Below are 25,962 nucleotides of genomic sequence, written 5' to 3'. Positions count from 1 at the left end.
ACAGCTACTCTAAAACACCTGGGACCACCCAGTGTAGCAGCAGTTTTCTCCTTGCTCCTACACTATGCCCTTGTGCTTGGGTTGTAATGCATCTGTACATGTGAATATCTGTGTAGTGTTCATATCTCTCTTCTCCCTGTGAAGTGAAATAAACAGGGATGAAAGATATGTATTTTTGTAAACACTGCATATTTAATTCTGACTTCCCACATCAATGCCTTGACTTCTCCCCATTTTTTTAGTTGCTGTATTACAACAATGCTGCCCAGTTTTAATCAAATACTACAGTCTACAAAATCTCTAATAGTGGTACAGGAATCCAGCATAAAGTTAAGTACTGTACATATTGGTGCAGGCTAGGATAATTTGTTATGTGACTTCTATTAAAAAAAACCCAAAAACCAGCCAACCAAAAAAAAAAAAAGCTGTTTCAATCAGAAAGTTTGAGGCTAGGAGCCCCAAAAGAAATAATTTCTATTGGAATAATGCTCATTTTAGAAGTGACTCACAGATTCCTCTAAAATAGTGAGTGGAAAATGAATTTAAGCCTCTTTAACAAGCAATTTTTAAAGCTAGATATTTAAACCAGCCTTTCAAAAACCCTTTTGTGTTTTGAAGGCTATGTGATGTAGAATTGTACAGGATGATTGCAAGTTCCCTCTACAGTGCTGGCACTAGGCAAAGACTCTTGAACAAATCCTGGGGTATGAGAGATACAGTCAGAAACTCATGGAGACTGCCAACAAAAATACATAGGTACTATACATTTAAACATGCAAAAAGCTGACAGAATAGTTGACCCCTATCTGTCAAAATCAGATATCTTAAAAGAAAGCTATTAAAAAACCCTGTAATACACACTGTAAAGCAGAAACTGAATGTTTATAAATAAATGTATGCCAACTAAGAAATGGCATTGATATCAATAATCACAATTATGTATGCCATCAATTACAATGGACAAAACTGAAAATATGGAACCAGCTATTCAGCCTTGAGATTTAAATAAATTTGTAACTATCAAAACTCATGGTAAGTTCTATGGGTTATGCAACTAATGGCTAATGCTTATGCAACAGAACAGCAGGTATGGTGGTACTTAGTCAAAGGCTGGACTTGGAGGTCTTTTCCAACCTGAATGATTCTGTGCTTTTATGATTCTACCTCTCCTCTTTGTTCTCCTACAGCTGTTGTTGTTGGCCTCTGGCACAGATAAAATAGGGGATTACAGAGACCTTATCCTGATCAGATACATCAATTTCTAGAGCTTACTGTGGTCAACTATATTTATCATTAATTCATTTAGTGTTATTAATAATTTAAATTCATTGGTTCTGTTTTTATTTATTGTAGATCATGGAATTTTATTCTCCTACTTCTGCAAAGATCTTGCCACCCTAAGGATGGAAGAACGTATTACTTAGAAGGCATCCAAAGCTCAAGCTATCTTGGCATCTAATGGAGATAACCTTCCAGCTGCCAGAGCTCTAAGTGCTGTATCTCACATTCTGTTTTCATTCAATAATTACATTTTAAAAACCATGTATTGGCCTTTCAGTACTTTGTGTAGGGACAAACAGACTTTGATACTGAATACCGTCAGCCATACATTTACTTTTTCTAAATGCAAAGAATGGTTCCTAAATATACATCACTAACTAGATTACTCTGCCCTGCACTCTCATTCCTGATAGGATCCAGCTACTCAAATCCTAAATAATTAATTGCAAATTCAAAGTAAAGTTGTTTACCTTTGAAGCATTTTATATAGTCTTTCTTCATGTAGGGTTTTTATTTTTTAAAAGTATAATTTCCATTAACTCCTGGTTTTAGACAGGCTATAAATACCAGGAGAACAGTCTCCCTCCTGGTATTTTGGCACTTCTGTACATTTTCAAAGCCAGAAAAAGTAAGTGGAGAGACAAAACTGAAAAATAACAGATAAAACTGAAAAATAATGAAAATAACACAGAAAATATGAATAATAAGTTAACTAATGCACCCTATGAATGCTCAACAAAAAATATGCACCTTTGGATTCAAATAGTGTCTCATGTAGTACTTTGTTTGCTTACAATATGTTTATTCCAAAGCAGCACTGCATGTGGTCCTAAAACTTGTTGAAAGATGGTCTCCATGCCTGGTCCTTTGGCAGAGCTCTTTCCTACATTTTAGCACCTGAGGACACCAGGCTGATTCCTATTTCACTTTTACAGTATGAAATACCTGGCCTAGGATGTTCTGTAATTAAATTAAATCCACCAGCCCTGAGCTTACTTATCTAGGATTCAGGTAAACTTGACTCAATTCCTATCTCTACCTACTTGAGTGGTGCCACAGACCCATTTCTGCATCATGATTTGTTAAGTATTTTTTATTCCTTGCAAGCCATTACACAAATAAATCAATAAATCCTTATGAGATGTTTCCAACCTCAAGGTCTCTCATGGGATGTATTATTAGGCTAGCAAATTATTTCAAAGCCTGATAAAAGAACAAGGCATTACCATGCCTCTCTCTTTTTTAAACATCACAAATCAGTTTGATCAAGTTATCTCACTCAGATATTAAATTGTGATTCAATTGTTATGTGTCCCAAATCCTCTTTTCTAACTTAAATCTAAAGCAGGTTTTCAATTTTAATAAAATCTAAGAGTAACAGAAGTGTGTGTGCACACACAGAGAGGTGCTCTGAGATAAAACAATGTGTGGGAAAAGAAGCCCCTCACTCTGCACCATCCCCATGCACTGTCTCCAGCAGCGTCTGATAAAACCATCACTGTGCTACTCATCATCACATACCAGCCACACCTGGGCCTACATTATAGTTCATCATTCAGGGTCAGATGAAGATCTAGATGCAAACAGTGCTGCACAGTCAAGCCAGATTTAAAGAGCTATTTCCTTAGAAATAAATAGCCCTGTTTGGCTCTTTATTTCTAAGGAATTCACAAGTGTTGCTCACAATTTCTAAGCATTCACAAGTGTTGCCCAGCATATGCTAGAATTAGTGGAAATATCTTCTGTATGCTTATTCATGTTCAATAAACTGGAGTATGATTTTTTCCTGATGCTGACTCATAGGAATTGTATCATTCTCCTGAGACAGATACATCTAGTTCAATGAGACCAACACAGAGATGACACCACAGCAAGAGTCCAATCCTGAGAACACTGCTTTTCTTTTAAGGGATCTACATTTAAATAGACAGCCAGGACAAGAAAGAAAAGAGTAGCATCTTCCTATTTGCTATTATGGAATTTTGGCAGGCTCTTTAACTAAATATATGTAAGTGAAAAATTTTATCTTATGGATGATACTGCTAGTCTTTATGAAATTTGGACGATCAAGTAGAGTGATTCTTAGAACTTTCTTATCCCAACTTTCCCTTGCACTCATTGTTTATTATGGCACCATTTGTGAAGGCTTTCCTAAACTTACAGGAGAACCAGACAATCCTAATTATATTATCTTTATTTCATTGCTAAGTTGAACATCTCCCTATCATGTTATAGAAAACCTTCTCACAGAAAGCTGCCCTCAGACTTCAAGAAAAGAAACAGTATATTTTAAACTTAATTCTTATGCCTAAATTTTTATGCTTTTAAAACTTGCTGAACTGACATCTCTAGTGGCTGGGGTCTTTTTATTTTTACACACAGAATATAAATATAAGAGAAAAAAACCCCAAAACAGCAGAAGCATCCCATGGCAACATCCTTTGAAGCTGTCTTTGAACGATTACCTCGAGGGGGTGACAGAGCATTTCAGTTTCTGTGGCTCATTCAATCCTGTGGCTTTCTGATGAACAAATACAACTGCAATGTTATTTTCTCAGATATAATACCACTCTAGTATAGCTGGTAGGCAGGTCACTGAACACCTGTCATAAGGCAGTGACTTCCAGTTGACTACTTTACTTCCAAATGACAAATTTGATCCTGAAAATCTTCCACTGTGTAAAGGTCTAGCACAAAATCTCTCCAGATCACCACAGAAATTCAGTTGTTAGATACTTTCCAGGTACCTTAGATTTCTGTAATTCACTTCAGCTCCCACTGAACAAATTTCTTCCTACTAGTCATATCTTGATTTATCAGTGATCCTTCCTATCTTCAATCAACAGACATTTCCATTTGTCTTTTGTTGGATGACTCCCTGCCATATTTCTCCTCCTATTTCATAGTTCTGATGATTACCCTGAGCTTTCAAACTCTTCTACACCATTATGCCCTATCCAAGCTCTCTCCATGCCAGGTACAGTCACACTGCTCAACAACCACAAAAGGTAAAATGCTTCAAATGAACATGTCAAGATGTCTCATTTTCCCATTGCAACAATTTCCTGAATATAAATATTTTCCTGAATATAAATATTTTCCTGAATATAAAATTTTCCATAAACCTATTTGTGCTTTCCCCTAACTATAAATGACTTGAGTAATTAGTTTTTGTTTTGTTTTGTTTTTTGGGTTTTTTTTTGCTTCACATTTCACTGTCTTTTTTTATGAGAAAAAACCTTTGCCCATGAGAATCTTCTGCTGGAACCACAGCAAATGTTTATAGTGCAACTGCATATAAATCTTTTGGGTTTCTGATTTTGCTAAAACCATGTATCTCAGTTCATGCTCACTAAAATCTTTGCTGAATGTGAAGTAAGCCTGACAAGTTGTGTACTGAAAGCAATAGGACATATGCAACATGATACACAGGGAATAGAATTCCTTTCAAGTGAGTTTCTCTTTGATGTCCATGAATAGATGGAATACCAAGCTCATGGCAAAAGCCTGAAGATGTGCATGGGAGTCTGAAGATTGAAGGTGATGAATCAAACTTATCAGATAATAGGGTTTCTTTGCTCTACAGGTAATAAATATCATAGTGTCTGCTAATCTAAATCATTGAGATATGCCTAAAAATCTATTCTCTTATATGTTTATGTGTTTCTAACTGGAATATTTTCTGCTCATTTAACTCACATCATGCAGTAGCAAGGGCTGATTTCTCTTCATTTCTTGGAGATGTAATATTATCAGTCCAGCTGAGTGTATTTTGAAGATAAACTATTGCATTAATTCATCATCCAGGTATATTGACTATCTATCAGAGCGAAACAGTTCAGTTAGGATATTCTCCTTGCACGCTTCTGCACATGTCTGCTAAAAGGGACATTAAACTACTGAACTTTATGTTTGTTTTGAAACTGTCTTTTAATCCACTTAAGAGTCTCATCCAGATCTTGAAGAACAAACAAGCACAAGAGCTGGATTCTATCATGATTAATTACGATGGAAATCAGTCCCAGCCTAAACATTTACTGAATGTTTAATCCCTGATAATGTTTTTACTGAATATAAAAGACAGTTCCACTGAAAAAATATAGTATTTTTTCTTATCATTATCCTGTTTTGTTGTTTCTACAGCAAGTGATTCCTTGGGACAAAAAGTATCTGGCAAAAATTAGGAATAAGAGGCTTTGGTATACGTCTGTATGAACACAGTGGGAAATACTTTAGCATGGGATAAATCATGGAAATAGGGATAAAGCATGGAAATAGGCAAACATACAGGGGATTTACTTGATATGCACAAGCCAACTGCAACAGTCAGCGTGTGCAGAACATCAGAACTGTGTGGAGAAGTGGGTAGCAGCAGGTGATGCCAGAAAGAGGTAAGGCACGGTGTATGACAGAAAGGAAGACAGACAATCCAGTGTCAGCTCATTTTCTTTGTTTAAAGACTGGCTCATCTAACCAGAATGTCCACTTTGCCTCTGCTCTTGCCACGTGCAGAAGTTCCTTTCTTAGAATGTTTGGGAAAGTGAATATGCTTTCAGCACATGCTAGTTGATAGCAAATACCAAGTGTTTTTGATCACCCATTATGTTAGAAAAACTCCACAAAAAAAGAAAATCTGTGTCATTTTTCACTCACTGTTGTTGTCTCCTCTTTGTCCTAACTTCCCAGAAATGCTAAAAAAATGGATGGAAAGGTAGTCAAAAAGCCACATATGGTAAATGACATTAAACACTAAAATCTTATGTTCTTTGGGTAGTTATCCTTCTCATAGTATTTGCAATAGTTTCTGCACATGAGGAAAAAAAAAACAAACCCAGAAAGTTCATCACTTCTTAAACACTGGATTTACTAAACCGTGAAACCAAACTCCTTAAACTTAGGTGCTGCAGCTCAACCCCAAGGCCACAATACACCATTGAAAGACCACCTTATAAATGTGCTACCTTTTCTTCCCAGTGGAAGTTAAACTCCTCTATAACCACTTTGCAGCCAAGCAGCAGTAGACATTTTGTTTTCAGGGCTGCGGAAAGATAGCATACAGCACGAGAGAGAAAGATTTTAAAAGGTGAAATAGCTCAAAGTACTTTTTTTTTTTTTGCTTTATGAATAAGTTCAGCTACAGACACAACTATTAACCTTTATGCCAGTTCACAGTAGTTTACAGCATTTTAAGCAGTCTCCATCTGAGGTCCTGATTTGAATTCTCTAGTTATGCAAAAGTACTGTCATGAAGCACCATAAACCATTCTTTTCATTCTGCTAAGGACATTTCAAGTTCTGTAGAAGACAGAGTCACCCACTGCATACAACACTGTTTAAACAATAGTAAGAGGAAGATAAGCCAATCACAAGCACACACTCAAGCCACTCCCAATGCATGTCTGCCTACCAAAGACCTGGTTCCTACACCGATATACATAAATATTTGCACCTTCCCTTACTTTGAACAGTTTAATAGCCTTATACTCACATGACTTCCTATTTGCTCGTGAGCGCTTCCTCTCTCTAGGCACCGCTCGCTGGCTTGGCACTTGGGTGGCGGACTTGACAATGCGATCCATGATCTCATCCGCAGCGTCATCTGTTGCGTTCGGTGAATCGTCGTTGCCAGCGTTCCATGAACCGATACGGCCTGGAAAAGTCCAGCAAGTCAATTCGGGGAAAAGAAGAGAGGAAGTCTCTTGTGTCACTTTGGTTTTGCAATTGTGTTTTTTTGGGAATTTATAGCAGGCAGCTCAGTCATACCAGCTTCAATTCAACCAAAGAAGAAGGATCTGCCTAATGGAGAATATTTCTAAATAATAAACTAGATTCTTTGCTGCACCAGCAGAGAGCCAAGAGCTCAAACACAGTTATAATATATATATATTTATATACACACTTTCTATTCCTTTAAGACTCAGTCTCTTGCTCTTTATCACACAACTGGTAAATGGCTGCTAGAGGGTGCCTGTAAGCCAAGGATGGATAGTGTTGTGTGACCATGTTTCTCTTTGCTCCTCTTACAAAGACACTAGAAGACATGGCACAACTTAGAGATAGATGTAAATTGAAAAGACAAGTCCTTTTGTACTGAAAGAAAGATAAAATTTTTTAAGCATCTGTATCACAACCTAGAGCAAAGGAGAGAAGAAAAGGGCATAAAGTGTGGTTTGACATGTCTTGTCCCCTTCACAATGAAGAATTCACCTTCTTATCACAGAGCTGTATGTGTCCTGATATGTGTCTGTGTGTGCTACCTGAGTGAAAGAGTTGTTGGCAAGCTGAAAAGCTGAAAGCAGTTTTGGTAAAACCACAAACAAGTGAGCCATGTTTCCAAATCCAAGGCTTTGGCACTCCTTACTCCACAGAGCACTGTGTAACATGTCTTTGGGTTCCTGCACTACTGGCTACTGTTGTGTACATTTTGTTTTTAAATTATTTGAAGGCTAGTGTGCAGTGTGAACATTGACAGCGAGCTTTGCAAAAGAGTGGATGTGGTACAATTGCAAAGCCATTTATACCACATTCCTGAAGTCCATAAACAGCTTTGATTAGGTAAAGACTCGGCTGCCTCATCTCCTGGCTTTTCAGAAGCAGTTCTATTACAACAGTGCTCCTGACAAGCTCTTGTCTGGCTCACCCATCTTCTGTCTCTGCTATTCGTCTGGGGAACACAATCAGGACACTCTCCTAATCAGCATTCAGTGGATTACTGCAGCTGTTCAGCTTGTTGCAGTGAAGCTTGAATTATTTAATCTTTGTACTTTAGTTAGCTGACTGGCTTCTTACATTGGGACTCTAAAACTTCTGAATTAGCCAGGATCATGGTTTTAAGCATAAGTATACACACACAGACTTAAGAGTTGGATGCTGTGGATGTGGTATCAATTGTATAAAAAAAAAAATATTAAGAAAGTGTAAGATATCCAGATATGAAGGAGAAGAAATACCAGAGAAAAAAATGAAGATTTTAATTTTGGTGCTTCATCTTTACTCCAAAGCTATCTTCCACGTATTGCAAGTATGGGAGTGGTAAGGGGAAGACAAAAGGAAGTACCCATTACCTTTGAAGTTTAGCAGGGAGGTGGTTAAAAGACACATCACTTTCTTCCTACCCATTTCCTCATTTCATCCCTGATTTCTCTGTAGTCATTCATAAAATACTGAAAGGTCTTTTCACTTGAATTTTAATTGCTACCCTCTACTTGCTTCTATTGAAAATAAAGACAAAACCACATCCTGGATTCTGCAGTCTCCATTTTGCTTTCATGGTGAGTAGTGGGCAGTCACCATCATCATATGCAGGGAGAACTGAAAATTTCTGCAGACTTGGACTCCTCATGTCCCTACTCTGGCTGTGATCTATGTGTTGAAACTTCAGAAATATTCTTCTTCAACCCCATGCCTCACATCACTTCTATCATGAAAACACCACTGGGATGTTCTCCTTTCCCTTCCACCTTTTCAGCTGTGAGTGCAATGCCAGGGGAAAATGACCCATGTTTGGGCCACTGTGCAGCTACCACAGCCCAAGAAAGGTGGCTAAGAGGAAATTTTGGCACTTACCTCGGCTGGCCCGGCTCCGAGTGCGGATGCCCAGTGCCATGGTGCTGTCCCCACCCATGGAGCAGGTCTTCAGCACAGCCTTCATGTTCTCGTGCTCGGCAGCATCCTCGGCGTACTGCAGGCCCTGGGGCTGGCTCTGGCAGGGCGGGGAGCTGCTGGAGAACTTGCCAGACTGTGGGAGGAAAAGGATTTGTTGTTTCAACAACAGCATGAACAATAGGCCAGGGGCTTGACTGCGAATTGCAAGGAAAGACGTGTCCTCGCAGGCTTGGTTCAGAGTGCAGCTATTCCCAAAAGAGCCCTGTAACAGTTGCTCCTCTCCCAGAGCATTTACTTTGACCGGAAATAAACCTGAAACAGGGTGACAGCAGGGAGTAGACACAGAGGAAAACCAGATGCATTAGCTCAAGCTTTGTAATTTTGACCTTATGTCTGAGAGTAAAAGGTACAAAGCAAGGACTTGCTTTGAAACCTTCGATCCAGACCGGGCCTGATCTGGGGTCAGGCATAATGCTGAGAGGAATAGCATGAAACCCAACAGAAAAAAAGAAATTGCTGTTTTTGGTATATAATCAACTTTCAGTAGCAAGGCAAAATGGGGACAGTGATCTAGGAAGAGACACCTTTCTCTCTTGGCTCTCTGCCTTGCTGAATAGAAAACTCTCAAACCACTCTAAAACACAATTATCTACAAGTAACTTCAATACACATTACCATTAATGCTTAAAAAGTCCCTTGTCCCAAAACACCCAGACAAACTGTTTATGGCCAAAACACAAAAATTACAGTCAGAAATCAGAACAACAAACAAAACCACACAAGAGATTGAGGAGTCTGCCCTCCACTTCCCTGTCACCACGAGTACACGAACAACAGCAGCTACACTAGCTGGGCAAGCACAGAGTGGGTATGCAGCAGCCCCACCTGTGACCCAAACAACCACCTAGGAAAGTGTGGGAGCAGCAGAAGTGGGTACTTTCTAAGGAGAAGGGCTTGCATTGCTGGGCTGCTCTCCCTTCCCAGACTCAGCTTCCAAAGGGCTTGGATGCTGGTATTTGCCACTATGCTCTTATCTACAGAAAGGTCAAAGCACATTGAAAATACAGCCCTGACTGCAGGAAATACCGACCCTGTTGACAGCAAACAGGCATCAACAGATAATAATAAACTTCGGTACTCTCACTCCTATCAGTCCAACATCAGACACCGAAATATGTTTTGTTTTTCCTTTTAATCTTTCTTGATCTAATTCAGCACAGATGAAAGGACAAGTGCTGCATTCTCTTCTTTCTTTGCATAATAAACAACATTAATTATTCACTTGGTGATTTCAAGCCAGTCAGTTAAAGGGATGCAAACCTGCAAATCCTTCTGTCAGAGAATGGTAAATTGAAAGAAAAGACTGGTCCTACTTTCAGAGCTTTGATCAAGTCTCTATGTCAAGACTGCAAATTGAAAATGTGTAATCTGGAAACCAAAGATAGGACGATTCTGTTTTAACATAGTGACTTTTTGGGGTAAGATAGCAAGTTAACTGAGTAGCAAAACAATAATCCCTAAAAGGCACTGAACTAAATATATCAGTAAGAGACCTATTTTTGATAGTTAGAAGTTTGTTTTCTTGTTAAAAGATTAGCTTGCAACATTTTGATGTGAAAAGTATGCAAGTGTTAGAGTTTCACATGTGAAAGTAAAAGATAGAAAAATATTAGAGAAAAACTCCCATGAAATGGCATGCCATTTTTGCATTAAGACTACTCTCTTACACAAAGTTCGTTGTTCAGCTAATCAATACAATCTCCAAAAAATTCCAAAGGATAAAGCCTTCACATAACTGTTAGTTCCTGTTCACACAGGTTAGTTACATGTTGGCATAAACAGGCAAATTCATGTAATTTTCTTTCCATGCCCTAAGCTATACAGCAGAAACCATCTCTGGGGGTGAAGCTCTAGAGCCAAAAGTTTTATTTAATTTCCTTAATTTTTCAGATGTTGCCATAAATTGCTGCACAAACCCCAGCCTGCTGAGAAAATGACCCCCACTATGAAATACTGAGCATTAAGCCATATTGTTTATGTTCAGCAAATTGAAGAAAGCTCTAATGCTGAACAAAAAATGCATTGCAAAAATGATGCTACTCAAATCAATAACCTTTTATTATGAATATAGCTAGAATATGAATATAGCTCACCTTCAGGAGCACTTCATGATAGATACATGAATTACTCCATGGCTCACCTCTATGATGAATGAAGTGTCTCATTCTCTTTTTATACAGCAAGGCAAACAGTTAGTATATGCTTAACATCCCTATATCCTGATGCGTTTTAAAACTTTACAAAATAATACCATGTGGGGTTATGCAGCCTAATGAGTGTGAAATTATCCTGGTAATCCATAGCCCAAGGTAACTTATGATCCCCATAACATTTAGATCACTGATGTCTTGGGTAATGGGGATACTTTGCAGTACACTACAGATAGTAAGAAAAAAAATGAGGAAACTTAAAATTATTAAGGCCCCAGATAAAGCTATCCTTGTTTAAGAGGACAGGCATGCATATGGTTAAAGCTGACTGTAAAAATGCATTCTTATGATTGAGACAGAAAGGTATGAGTAATATGTCATGGTTCATAGTTCCAGTTGAGCAGATGGAGTTGAACAGTCCATACTGAGTTAGAAATTAGATGTCACAGCACACAGGAGACATGGGATGACATGCTTTTTCGAAGAACCATACCTCAACATCCTCCTCTTCATCGGTCTGCCACTGGAAACAAACGACAAGGTGGAGAAGGACAAACAGCAAGATTTAGGAAAGACAGCACCGTCAAACCATGTCAGAGTAAGAGGTAACCATGGTAGTGTTTATGCAATAGGAGGACATAAAAATAGAAGACATAAAAGGAATTCATTCCTTAGACAATCAGCTTTCTCTTGTTTTTAGCTGATTGTATGTAGAGCAGACTGTCACTGCCAGTAGGATATGTAGAAATTTCCTGATTTTTCTTACAGAAATGGTGAACTGAAACTACCCCTACCCCATCCTCTTTCTCTCCCTTGAGTCATGTGGTTGTTTGCCCCATGGAAACTGACAACACTAGGTAGGACTCCTTCTTCTTCCAGCTCTGTGCAGCACAGGGAGGTCCTGGCTGTTGTTTCTCTCAGTGCAGAGGTCAACTTCTTGGCAATTCCTTTTCTCTGCACTTAAGTGTTTGTTTTAATTCCATTTTTAAGCTGGGGTTTTTCAACTTCCAATTCAAGAGAGCACTCAAATCAAATGCTGGGTAGTCTTTCAATAAATGCTTAAAGTTCTTCAGTAGCTGCCTGATACCTGATCCTGAAAATCAGAGAGATGCAATTATCCAATGTTACTCAGGGCTTTCACCCTCTGTGACAGCAGGCATCCAAAACTATCTTGATGGTTGCACTACTATTAAATGCACAGACATAAAAAAGTATTGTGCGATATGGAGTATTCTTAAATTTGGGGATTTACAGGGAATTAGCAAACTATTTAGATCTGTGTTCCCAAATGCCTTAGGAATTCTTCACTGGGTTAGAAGATGCCCCACATGGAAGTTTCCCAAAGTAAAACATGGCTTCTCAAGTATCTGGGCTCCTTGTTTCCATAATTTTCAGTTTGATTGTTTATAAAGTGAAAACATAGTCCAAAAATTTTATGCTTTTTTTAATTTGTGGATTTTGTTTTGTTTCTTCTAGAAGAAGCATTTTGCCAATAGTATTTTTCTCCCTAGTGTTTCTAATACACATTTTTGACCTTATCTCCATCTCAGCTCTGATTTCTGTCTGGGATTGATACATTCTGTTCCAGAAACATTCATCATTAAAAATGAAAGCCTGATTTACTTTGGCCCTCAGTTTAGCTTCAGCACAATCTCCATAAGAAGATTAGCTGTGACTGCTGAGCAGCCCATTAACATTACTTTTTAAGGGTATGTTTTATGCAAAGAGTGAGATGCTTATTCTAATTTGGACACAGTGGTACTGACAGAAACACAGGCACTGTGTTTTGCAAAGGGACCATGATAGGTATGTTCCCTTTGCATTAAAATTATCTGTTTGTCTTTTTTCCGTCCCCTGGGGGGCAGGGAGTCACTCTATAAAGCAATTCTTCTGAAGAGGACCACTATTCACTTTTTTTCACAAGTAAGAAACAGAAAGAAGAATAAGAAGTACAAACAGTCTTGTATTCTAATTCCATCTATCTAACTATCTGTCTATCTATCTATCTATCTATCTATCTATCTATCTATCTATCTACCTATCTATCTACCTACCTACCTACCTACCTACCTACCTACCAACCTACTTACCTACAAGCTAATCTATTGTATCATTCTGTTCATCCAGCTAATGAGTAAAGGGCAGCAGGAGAACAAATCAAGCTAAACAATGCAAAAAGGCAGTCAGGGCAAGGTTAAACAGTAGAGAAAACACATTACAAAGTCTGTGCTCCAAACAAAAAGGTATTATAGTATTACTTTATATCAAGTTAGATTTTTACAGGGTAAATTCCCAGCTGCTGGCTTTCCAGCCCATTTAATCTAGCTAGGAATAATTTGCTGTTGACTCACTTCAAGGGCACTTCTCTGCTTGACTTTGCTCATCTCCAGTACTTGGGCATTACCATTTCTCTCCCTCCTGCTCCACATGGAGAGGACTCACTCCTAGAACCACTGTCCTACAGCCAAAGCCGCTCCAGTGCACAGGAAATATAATTCACCACCCTCTTCATATTTCCATGTCTGAAGAGGCATTTGCCTCTAGCAAATACTGACAACAGGAGTAAAAGCAACAAAATAAAGGAATCAACCTTATGTTTCACTAGGAAATCTGCTCTTACCCTGGTGTGTACCATGTATGTCTTGTATTCTTATATGTCTAAGTACCTTGTATTCTACCTTGTATGTCATTGTGTCATCATTACAAAAACACTGAGAAATAGCAATAAATTATGAATTTTTTAACATGTGATATTATCAAAAAGCACTGAAAGAATATTGCTATACTGAATACCACTTGCAGACACAAGATGTTAATTTGAAGGAAAAATATTTGATGCCATTTGGGCATTTGATTCTTCTGTCATTTAATATTGGATGTTAGAGGACAGTTTGAGATCTTCCTCCTTCCCTTCCTCCTGCCCTCACATTTTTCCTTTAGTCTTGCATTTCTGTGCAGTGGATTTGCTGATTCAAAATATTATGTCTATTACATAGTAATTTTGGAATTGAGACTCTTAAGTATTGTGAAAAGCAGAGCTTCATAAATCTGGGAGACAGATGCTTATGTTACCTACTAGTATTAAAAATAATATAAAAGTTCAGACTTGTATCTATAATTGCATTTCTTCCCTATTTTTCTTGCTTGTTATTTTTAGAGTGCCTGAAATGATTGCTATCATTGGCTAAAGCCAGATATAAGGGTACAGAGGCTAGGCAATTTTCCCTGTGGAACTGTGGCAAAGCAATGCTCTTCTCTTTTCCTTAGCCCTCTCCTACAGTCAACATTCACCAAGATTTAAACTGACAGTGCCCAGTCCACTTCAACTATTAAAGAACATATAAACACAAAGGTATCTGTGGTAAAAGGCTGAAAGAAAGACTGGAAATATTCCCCATTGTATTCCTCAGCATTACTCCATGTTGAAGCTGTTGTGAGCAGTTGAAGCTGAAGTTGTTGAAGCTGATGCAAGTTCTCCATGCAAAGAGAACACCCCTCTGCCTTCCAAGTCTGCAGGGGGGGACAATGTTTAAGAGATACAGGCCTTCTCCTTAAGAACTGGGTTGGTTCTGGCTTATTCCTTTCCTTTTTAATTTGTTAAAATTACTCTCTGTCTGCCTAAAAGCAGTATACTGTGAGGTGATAAAAATGAAACCCTGAGGAAACTTTCAAAAGGACAGGGAGGTAAATTTCAAATAACTGCACAATACTTTTAGGCCACCAAAAACAGAAAGTAAGATTCTCTATGACTACTGCATATCATAATCACTTTCTATAAAGAATTTTTTTCCAATGTCAAGATCTCAGCTTTCTTCTATAAGTATTTTGTAACTAGTGAACCACTGTCAATGCATTACTGATCTATCTCCCCTTTCCAAGCCTTCAAATATAAAACACTAAGAAAATCAAGACCAGATACAAACCACAGCCAAAACAAAACTACAATAAAATTCCACATTTTCATCATTCTTCACACATAAATATCTTCCATCCTGCTGACTTGGAAACTTGTTTTGAGGTAGATATAACTTTGAAGTTGTCAGAGGAAGCTGTGACAAATAGTCTGATGCAACTTGAATTCAGTTTTACCATATACTGCAGTTCAAATAAAAGGTAAATGAGGCCATATTACTGGGCTATGGTGAAAGAGATTTAGCTAAGTTCTGAAATAACTATGTGGCCACATTAATAATTCCCTTAAAGAACATTCCTGTAAGGGCAGTTTTAAAGACTGCTGTTTTTCACTCGTGCAGGCTTTTTGGTTTCAAGCTAGTAACTAAGCTTCTTCTATAGTTATAAATTAGAGATAGGCAAACTATGCTCCCTTTTTTAAGACCTGCAAGATATTTCTTGGTGTAACACTAGCTGTCAGATGGCATTTAGTTCTTGCCAAATCTCAACATCATCTTGAGATTAACAAGAGATCTTCTTCCAATAGTACTTTTGTTCTGGGAAAGGCCTTGATGCCTCCTTCTCTCCATTTTCAGAAGATGGCCATTGTCCTGGTTCTGCCCCTTGCTGACTCACTATCAAGCCTGCGACTTTCTGGTTTGAAAGAGTCCCATTTCTCTGCCTCCTGAACCCAGCTGCCAGTGACCAGAACTCCTTTCTCTCTCGCATTTTCTGCAGGAACAGGATACAGACAAGCTTTTTGTCCGCCACAGCAGTTATTCTGGATGGATAATACATAAACACTACATTAAATGGTAGGAACACATTTGAGGAAAAGAGTAACTCCTTTACATCTCAGTCTTGCTTAAACCAGTAAAAAGTGTCAAATCTATGTGAGGGAATGAAAATTTTAATTTACAAAACTCTTTGGTTAATGCTGTCTTTTGGCTCCTTTAGACCACATCAGGAAAACCAAGAAGCAATTGAAAAAAGTGATCTCACTTCTCCAGTGGTAGTTTTGAAAATATGTATGACTACACTATACCCTTTGTATAAAATCAGAGCCTCTTCCTTAACATGAGACTACACCAAAATAAAAAGTCTTTGATAATAATGCAGGTTTAACATTTTGTCTAGATGGGGCAGATTTCCAAATATAAACAGGATATTGCCAGGAAAGATCAACAATTGATTGTGAGTCAATGACTTAAATACAATCTCAATTCATGTCAGTCCCAATAAATATATATATATTTATATATTTATATTAAATCATGTTGCCTGAGCCATAAAACTGTAATCAGCTTCAGGCTTTTCATGCCAAAGGCAGGGGTAGCTTCATATGCAATGAAAAACTTGCATTTAATCGAGACTCCAGATCTGGATTTTGAGACAGCTGGAAACTTTTATTAAGTACTGGAACTTCTTAATACTATTTGGATTGAGCCAAACTACATCAACTTAAAAAAAAAAAAAAAAAGATAGAAAAAAAATCAAGGGGATTTTAAAACCTATTATGCTGAGAAAATTAATCTTATTTTAATTTAGTCTATGAATATGCAATCTTACAGTCGAGAAGTTTGCAGTGGAACATCTACTGTGGACATAAATTTGTCCATCCTTTCAGAACCCCAAAGTAGTCTGTTACCATAAAATTGGCTGGTCTGTGCTTTAAAGTTAAGGAGAAAATTTCTGTGCATGCACATGAAATATATGTATATGTGCATATATATATATATATATACAGACATAAAAACAGATAAAATGCCAAGACTCAAAACTATATTAGAATATTCAAAGATGGAGGAAAAAATCCATTAAAATTTGGCTGCAATCACTTAAATGTCTACAATGATTCATCATCTAAATTATGTTCTCAATTAGGAGTCTAATTTCTACAGTTTTTTTAATCTTTCATATTCTTGGCTGATCAGATACACACAGCTCCTGATATCTTCTAGATATTCTGGACACTGTGCAGCACACAGAGAAGCTCTTTTTGGATAATTAATTTCAGTTTGTTCTACATTTTTATGAAGCAGAAAATATACACAACCAAGGACTTGCAAGTTTTGTCTGCTAATAGGGGAGAGTTCATTACTTACAGAACAAGGACCTCTAAAAATAAAAATAGAGTAACAACTCTTCATATACCACATTCAGTGAAAGTTTTAAAAATCCATGCTATGGGAGATGCCATTTGCCACTTACATCTGTTATCATTTTCCCTCTGGTCTTGTTTCTTTCCCTGTGGTTAGCTCGTTTCTGTTTTTGCTGCAGAACTCGTTCCCTGGTGGTGCGGTATTCCAGAGCAAATTCACTAATAATTTTGCAGAACTTATTGATGTTGACTTCACGTATTGCGTAGGGAGGATGGCCCATAAATAACAAAAATGAGTGAAACCTGGAAAAAATGAGTTTATAAATGTAAAGGGAAAAAATCTTCATTGATGGTCTCTTGGAAAAAAAACAAAACACAGCTATATTTCACTGAATCCATTTATTACTTTACTAGCTTCAATCATTTCCTTTGTGCTCCAGAATTTTCATGGATGCTTTGCATAACATTGGTATGTTTTATAATTGAAACCATGAAAGTCTAGCCTATGATAACTTCATCCTAGTCTACTTTCCCAGGCTGATGCAGGAGATAAAATGTTTATGGAACTTCATCACTTTATATGACTAATTTGGCACATGAATGACCAATTTTATTTCAGTTATAGAAAAAAATACTTATTAAGTTTCAATTCTATTTATTTGTATCAAGCAACTTCAAAGAGGCTCTTAGGATGTTGGGCAAAGTCTAGACAAGAAGAATGCAGATTTACAGGCTAGCAAACACAAGGAGGAAAGAATTTCTGGTTCACAAAATGGATCATAAAATTATATTATCTACCAAGTATGTTAGTTTGGGGCACCCTCACAGTTTTACTTCTTCTGTGGCATTCAGAGCTTTTGCACTATTTGCAAATTTTACTATTGCTTCTATATTGCATGATTTACAGCAGCACACTGAATGTGTAAAAATGTATGGGAATTCCTTTTAAGTGCATCTACATCCCTGAGGATAAAAAGTCTTCCCAAACCTAGAAAGATGTAAGTTTATGAAAACATTTTTAAGAACTATCATAGCAGTTGCAGGATATCAGAGGAGAAAGTTGATATTTATCTTACTTACATGATAAACACAACAGGAAACTAATGAATTCACTTCCCTTTCATTGCAATTGGGATTTTGCTTACTTATGGCATAAACCTTAAGTCATTACAAAACCAGAAGAAGAGCTGAATCAACTTCTCAAGTGTATACCCACAAATTTGGGATCATTTGGAATCCAGTTCTTAATTTTGACCACAGCAATTTGGAAATTATCCAGAAGTCGTAAAATCTCTCACAATTTCATTAAACCCAACTGCAAATCCTAAGGAGAAGAATCTTAGTTCTGCCTTCAGCTGGTATAAGCATAAAACACATAGTCGAAGATCGTGCAAATAGGAGTGGTTCTGCCTACAAAAGAGCTCATTGTACAAGACTGGTTTCAGCTTCTGCATATAATAAATTTGTCAATAAAACTTCATTTATTTTGTTACAGTCAGTTCTTGTTTATTAGACAGTAAGACAAGCCTCCTTAAAAGAAATCCAGGGATAAACAGAAAATCTATCAACTTAACTATAAAGCTGCTAGGTTTTGAGGACTAGGAGGCAAAAGACACAGTCATCGCATCTTGGGGATAAATGATTGCTGGATGATTGCTTTTTTTAGTCAAAAATATAGAACTTTTTGGAGTGGGGATCTTTTTTTAGTGGGGATTATATAACAAAATATGCACCATATACAACTCGGTAATATTCCTTTCAGGAATAAGCATTAAACACTTATAAAACACATATTTATGATGTCATAACTTTATCAAGTCATTTACTATCAAGTTATTTCTGTCACCAATATAATTCTGTACCTGTTAATTATTCTTCTATGAACAATCTTCAGGATTATGATTCTTTCTGCACAGTCTTTAAGGAATTCAGACATTTTTTGCTTTAGACTTGGCTTCATTTCATGCTTTGCTATAGCCTTAAGGTGATCCCATGATGCTTTGCACCGTCTTTCCATCTGACACAAGTTTTCCTGGAGTTGTTCAAAGTCAACCTGGAAAAACAGAAAGGAAAAGAAAAGGTAACACTTGAAGTGAAAACACTGCAGTTGTACACTTGGATAACTAAACGATGCAATCTGTGTGTATGAAAGGGTCAAGGTAGTGGCAGCATAACATCAATTCACATTATTAATTATTATTAAAACAATAAAAAATACCTTTCTCTATCACAGTATGTCTAGGCGTGTAATATTACTAAGGCAAACTGAAATACCCATACATATATTTGGTTTTATTCTTAGAGGCCTAACAGCTAAAGTGGAAACAAAAAAATATTGTGATGTGTATTTTCCCTTGCTAATAAGTTCATGTTTGCACCAAGCAACTGCATGACTCAGTTCTTTCTGAGGTAATACAAAACTTTTTCTTAATCCTTTTCTCTACTACTCAAAGCTTTTTATACCCTGTTTACTGCTCACTGTTGTACCCCGCCAACAATTCTCCATTTTAGGAAGTACTTGGATCTATTCCCTAGTCATGCACTGACTTGTTAATAGATGATGTAGTTCTAATCACAAAATTCATGGGCCAGAATTTTTTAAAGCTCTATTGAAAGTATGTGTTATTTAGTGATCTCAGCACTAACTTTCATCCCTTGATATACAATACGAATTTACTGGCTTGTAACGAGATCATATAACAACTCTGAAAGTCTCAACACAGTTAAACAAACAATTACACCTTACAGTAACACTCATCAGGATAGAAGCCAACACATTCCACAGAAGATGAGGGAGAGTTTCTCCTTTATTCATCAACCAAAAAAGGTGTTCAAACAGCAATACTCTTATAGAAGACACTCAGGACGTGTTGCTAACAACTCAAAGGAGTGCATCAATGATCCAGCCACAACAGATGAGAAAAATAAAACTACCCAACATGTTCTGGAATTCTGAAGAAAGGAAAAATTATTTTACAATACCACTTCACAGTTCAGATGAACTCAAGCTATAAAATACAGACTTAGCTCTCAGATTCTAAACACATCAGTGCTTAGGATGTTACAGTCTCATACTCCATAATGCTAAATGAAAACCAGTGTCAGGGGCAGGTTTTATTTCATTCTTCTTAGCTGTGTGCAGCATCCACTGCTGAGACCTATACTGAGAATAGCCATAGGAAATGCATTATTATTAAAAAGCTCCTGGTATTGATTTGATTTGTTTTTGCTATGATTTATAAAGTGATGAATTTTTCCTCTTCACAAGGAAATAAAAACATCCTTTGATCCACTCTGCTATTCAGAAAAGCCCTGCAGGCGGAGCAGCTGTGGGGTATTTGCTTTCCTTATATCCATATCAATGCATATGCTGAAAAAAAAAAAGTCCTTTGCAGGTCAGTATTTTCCCTGTTGATGATAAACACATTGCTGCTCTCCACAGATGGTGTATCTAAAATGCACATGGGGAAAAATACTAGCATTCCTGTTGGAAAGGAAGAAAAAAAAAAATCCAAGGTTTAGATCTTCTTAGTAAGAATTATCCAGCCTGGTTTGAGGAAGCCTCTCAGCCTCTGTAGCTGAGAAATTTAAATTCATGACATTTTATGACAGACTGAGTTTTAATCTATCAAAAAGCTCTGAGTTTCAGGCTTTAGGGGTCCAAGATATATCTTTGGAGAACAACAAATCTGGGGGGAATGTGGTGAATTCCTGGCCCCCTGAAATCTGCCAAGTCAGCACATTCACAAAAGTGGGAAGCTCCAACAGGGTTGGGGGCTGGCAGGTTGGGCTAAGGGACACTTAATAGTTTTTTGAACACACAAAAAAAAAAATATCAGCCCTCTGCAGAAGTCCTAAGGAGACTGCAGGAAAAAGAACTGCATGAACAGAACCACCTGAACTCTCCTGGAATAAACCTCTGTGAAGCACAGGTGTGCTCAAGCAGAAGTTGTGAACTCCTGGAAGGAGTAAAGTAGGAACTCCAGTATAGGATAATGTACCTGTCCAAAAGCAAACTGTTCAGTGCCTGAAAGAATGTGCCAAACTTTCATGAAATGTCTGTCTGCTGACTCTCTAGTTTGGTCACTTGCTTGTGGACAGAAATGAATATACTTGCAGAAAAACATCCTCATGTGAAATATTAAAGTTCCAGTTTTTCTCAATCAGGTACCCCACCTGATACTTTATGAAGTGTTATTTCACCAGTGCCAGTTGTGTGTGTAGACACAGAATGCATTACATTTCAGTCTGCTCCAGGTCTGTGGCTCTGCTTAGGGTGTTCTATACAAATATAATGGTAAGAGTGATGAGAAATCCCAATTACAAGAGATCCTCTATCATGAGTTCATTCATATGACAAGGAGAACAAAAACTTGTGTGGAGGAATAATGACAATTATTCAATATAGTATGCATAAAGAAAACATAAAAAAGCATTTATAATACCATACTACCTCTTAACCAGTTCACATAGCATGGCCAAGGGAGCATGGATTACACCTTCTGATTTATGTGATTATTTCCAACATTTAACTGAAGGAATTAATGATGTATAATAGCAGAGAAACATGATTCCTTTTTTGTTCTTTCTTTCTTGAAAGAGGTACCAATTCTTGCCTGCAGCTGGATGATCATGCTGGGACTAAGAAGGAATTCAGGTGAGTTGAGGTTCCAGGAGAGCTTGGCATAGGAGGTACTCAGACAAGAGTTGCTGTGGCATTATTTTATAACTATGCTCCACTGAATAAAAGGAAGCAGGAATCTGAAGTAGTCATTACAGCTTTCTTGCTGGACAGTAGCATACAGATGTTGTACCTTGCCCAAGGGTCTGGAGGAAGGTGGAAACATATTCTTTTTTATCCTCAGTATGTATATGTGCAAAACACATGCAGCCTGCTGGTCCTGCATAGTTACCTTCTGCTAAATTTTTTAAAATTAATACATGTTCTTTTCTGCAGGAAAATGAATGAGTGGTCTTAGGCTGTTATGCAAAATAGGAATGCCCTTTCTTTCAAACACTATGAAATGTTTATTTTGATTTGTAAACCAATTTAGAAAAAACAACTTTCTAAATGTTTCTAAATGGTTCTGGGATATATTTGATATGTTCCTCCTTTCTGTGGCCAGGTTCCTCTCCATTCACAATCACAATAGCTAAAAAATATTCAGAACTATGGAAAATGAAAATCTCTTGCTAGGCCCACTGTTCAGTCTTCTGAGAAGTGCCTTAAGTAGGCACTGTTTGATCAGAGAGGAGAAGCCAGAGACAGTATATGCAAACAGGATGTAAAGACAAGTTTATGTGACAAATGCCCTGCAGAGTCAGCCCATCAAACCACTGCCCTAAACTCATTCATGGGCAACTTTAGAATTAAAAATCTATTTTTCAATTTAACATACCACATTTTGCACATACGACTCAGACCAAAGAATAAAACCTTCTAATCACATCCCAGAAACAACAGCACTCACTTTAATCACTTTATATCACTATGTACTGCTTGCTACTATAGCAGATGACTTTATCATAAACAACAAAAATAAAAAGAATTCTACCAAGTTTCTCATTCAATTGGGCTGAGAATTCAGTACCTCATGAGATATCTACTGCCCAAACAGCTTCTGTTCTCACATGTGTGTTTTTCACCTGACTCAGAAATTGCTACCAGCATCAAATGGCTCAGCATTTACTTCCCTGCTCGTTCTGGTTCCCTGAACATTGGTCCTTACAAGGCCTATTTTTTTCAAGTTCAACTCCATCCAATATGACATGCCATGTATAGAAGTTTAGAACTTTCTAATTCATGAAACACTAGACCATGCTCCAGTCATTCAGGCAGGACATGGATCAGGGAGCCTTTCTGGTCTTTGGGCTGGGATGTTATTCCTCTGTGCGGCCACGAATACCTCATGGCAACACAGGAATTGCACACTTTATTATTTGTTGGAAGAGAGGAATGGCTGCTTTGAGGTAACATTGGGAATTAAATGCAGTAGCTCAAACCTAAAGTGCCTTCCACTACATATTCCCCAGGGCAGCATGTACAACTCCAGGTATGCACTGCCGTGCACCACAAACAACCGCAGCCACTGTGAGATAAGACATCATTTTTCTTCAGCTTTCCCTTCACATTTCCCTTGGAATGTGCTTAACAAACACGTTTCCTCTTCCAGCTAAATCTCCTTTAGTCCTTGGGCTAAGCTCCCCCACTGCTGCAAGTACAAAACCATCCTAAAGTCAAAGATGCTGCACCTAAATACCTTCACGTTTCCTGTCTCCTATGTTGACATTCAGCTCCTCAACAGGGTCAAAGATGTCACAACTGGATTGAAGCAAAAAACCCCAAAACAATTGAATGAATGGAAACTGATGAAATGCTTCTTTTCAAAATCACTCTATCCAAAGTTTTGTTCTGAAGGCCAGTGAATAACTTATTACCTAGATTCAGCATAATCGTACAAGGCTTCTATTGTTTGATACTCTCTTGGTTTTTGCTATAGCTTGTTTCTTTTAGTGGTGAATATATAAAATTCAGTTATTTTTTAAGGAAGACCTGGATGTCTGCATTTTTATCTTAGTCACTTTAAGAGAAGATTGATGCTTTCACAATGACATGTTGCCTTAAATGCACAATAAAATGATAACTATTTTATTGTACCTCATAGAAAGATATACATAACCACACACAAGCTTTCTCTTTTCAAAGTTCAAGATAATTTCTGCAGCAGACCACAGTCTAGTCTGAGCTGTTTATAATTTAGGGTCAGACCGTTCATTCTCACATTATTACAGGGATGCGTTCTGGCAGGGAACATGAAATCTTCCTCTTTTCCTGAGTTGGTTCAGTGCCAAAGGAAATTCTGAGAATTGCTCCTTGCAAACATGCTGTCATCTGAGAGCAGCGACCTTCTGTGGCGTATATTCAAAACTCTGTCTCCTCTAATATTTCCAGACTGGCTTCCTTCACCAAGTGTCACAAGAATTATCCCAGGACCCTTGTTAGTCTGACTTGCACACTGTGGGCATGCATTTTAAGTGAGATAGATGCCAGCTCTCTAAAGCAAGTAATATAGAAAGAAGGTTCTGCTCAGACATTTCTAATGCTAGGGTAAGAGGTGGCATCCTGCAAAAATAATTCTGGAAATGAGAACACTTGAATCAACCCAATAACGAAAAATTAAAGGACAGAGGAGGCAGAAGTGCTTACTGAGGTATGACCAGAGGAGTCTGCCCAATTATATACACATCTGTACTGCATTTTACTTCATTAAACAATATCCTAAGTACATGGGATCTTTTTCACAGATGCTGTATAGCAGTTCCCACAATCTGGGACAAAGGGGAGCCATACCACACAGTGGTGATGCAGGTCCCTTCAGATGGTGTTATGTCACCCACAACAATTCCTGCAGTCATTTCACCTGGAATGTTACCACACTGCCATCAGGCACATGTGCTAAAATCCATCTGCTTTCTTTGAGACACAACCTCAAAGTCTGATTTATCATGGAAGCTCCTTCCCCCTTGCCCCAGTCTGCCCTGCCATTCCCTGCTCTGCTTTCACTTCTGCTCCTCCTAGCCCATGCCAGGATCTGGGGCAGCTGCTGGCATCACAAGGAATGACTGCAAGAAACCTTGCATTCCTGGACTTTTTTTCCATGGAAAATAAAATTTGACTTTTGGCATCTATTTTTGTTTAAAATAATGTAGGGAAAACATACTTGAATGATAACTGCATGCAAATACTTTCTGTCAAGCGAGACAAGAGAAGAAACCCCACTGAAAGAGTACAGGAGGCAGCATGATCTTCCCTTTTTTTTTTTTTTTTGGTCCTTTTTCTGCTTTCCAATGTATCAGGCAGAAGCTATAGCATGTCAAATGTTACTTCTGTCCCAGCCAGCTCCTTTCTCCAAAGGTCCTTGGAGGGCAGGCAGCTGTAGGCTTCTTTCTTCTTCCTTCCCCCCTGTGTATGCCTGAGGCTCATCCGAAGTTCATTCCTATCAGCAAAAATCCTCGCCCCCTCCCATGCTGCTAACATCTTTCATTTCTTACTTTTAAAAGCTGCCTGATTCCCCACTGCCTAGTAGCTGCAAGTATCCTGTGCCCAAGTGTCTTGCTGCAGGGGTTAAAAACCAGACAGAATTTTTACTTGTAAGTAAATTAAAATTAGGGGAAGAAAATGGCAATTATAGCTTGCTCTATGGAGCTGGCCAGCTTTTAGATGCACAGGGGAAATATCTTTGGGTTAGAGAGAGAAGATGAACATTTCTAATAAAGAGACTTTTTTTTATTCCCTAACAGAGAAAATACTGGGGCTGAGGCAACCACTTCTTAAGGAAATTTCTAAGAACACTTGAGCTTAACTGCAGAAATCTGAGGGTGTGCTTCAGTATTAGTTATATCAGTTCTGGTACAACTTCAGTGAAATAAACAAAATATAAAGAAAATAAAAAGGGCAAGTGATTTTAATCATGTGATACTAAATAATCTGTGCTGTGCATGACTTTATAAATGTTTCTATTTATCTAGAATTCTATTTTCTCTCTAATTTTTTCACTTGTATCTGATTTTTTTGTGTCATTTATGACTTCAGTCCTTCAGCAAAGAGCCAGAAGTTTTGCAGTAATTATACCATTTTGTTTCTGGTTTCTCTAGCTCCTTTTTGGTGGCACAGCCTGTTTTCTTTATGTTTTTGGATTTTTTTCATGAATTAATGCTCAGGAAATTCTTACATGATGTGCATTTCAGGGGAAGGGGCATCTCTGTTTATCTACAGAATGGAAATTGTTTAGCCCTAGTGGTTTCTGAAAGATGTTTGTTGGCAAAACAGAGATCAAAATACAGCCTAATCCACAGTGAAATATTAGTTCTCCT

At 37.8% G+C, this 25,962-nt stretch overlaps 1 protein-coding gene across 5 annotated transcripts in view; it reads right to left on the bottom strand.

Moving 5' to 3' along the window:
• FHOD3 (formin homology 2 domain containing 3) overlaps window positions 1-25,962 on the bottom strand; it is a 373,706-nt gene that overhangs the window by 13,166 nt on the left and 334,578 nt on the right. For 3 of the 5 annotated variants that reach the window (XM_033512166.1, XM_015619233.3, XM_015619234.3), the window contains 4 exons: window positions 18,951-19,141; window positions 17,199-17,391; window positions 8,848-9,019; window positions 6,770-6,931 (listed from right to left, as the gene is read on the bottom strand). In XM_033512166.1, the coding sequence (XP_033368057.1) occupies window positions 6,770-6,931; window positions 8,848-9,019; window positions 17,199-17,391; window positions 18,951-19,141 (718 nt within the window). Of the gene's footprint in view, window positions 1-5,929; window positions 5,973-6,769; window positions 6,932-8,847; window positions 9,020-11,589; window positions 11,620-17,198; window positions 17,392-18,950; window positions 19,142-25,962 lie in introns of those variants that run through there. The other 2 variants (XM_033512167.1, XM_033512168.1) reach the window with 2 other exon arrangements.

This window comes from Parus major, chromosome 2, assembly GCF_001522545.3.
Source record: "Parus major isolate Abel chromosome 2, Parus_major1.1, whole genome shotgun sequence".
NCBI classification, from domain to species: Eukaryota; Metazoa; Chordata; class Aves; order Passeriformes; family Paridae; genus Parus; species Parus major.
This window is presented reverse-complemented; position numbering and strand designations above follow the sequence as displayed.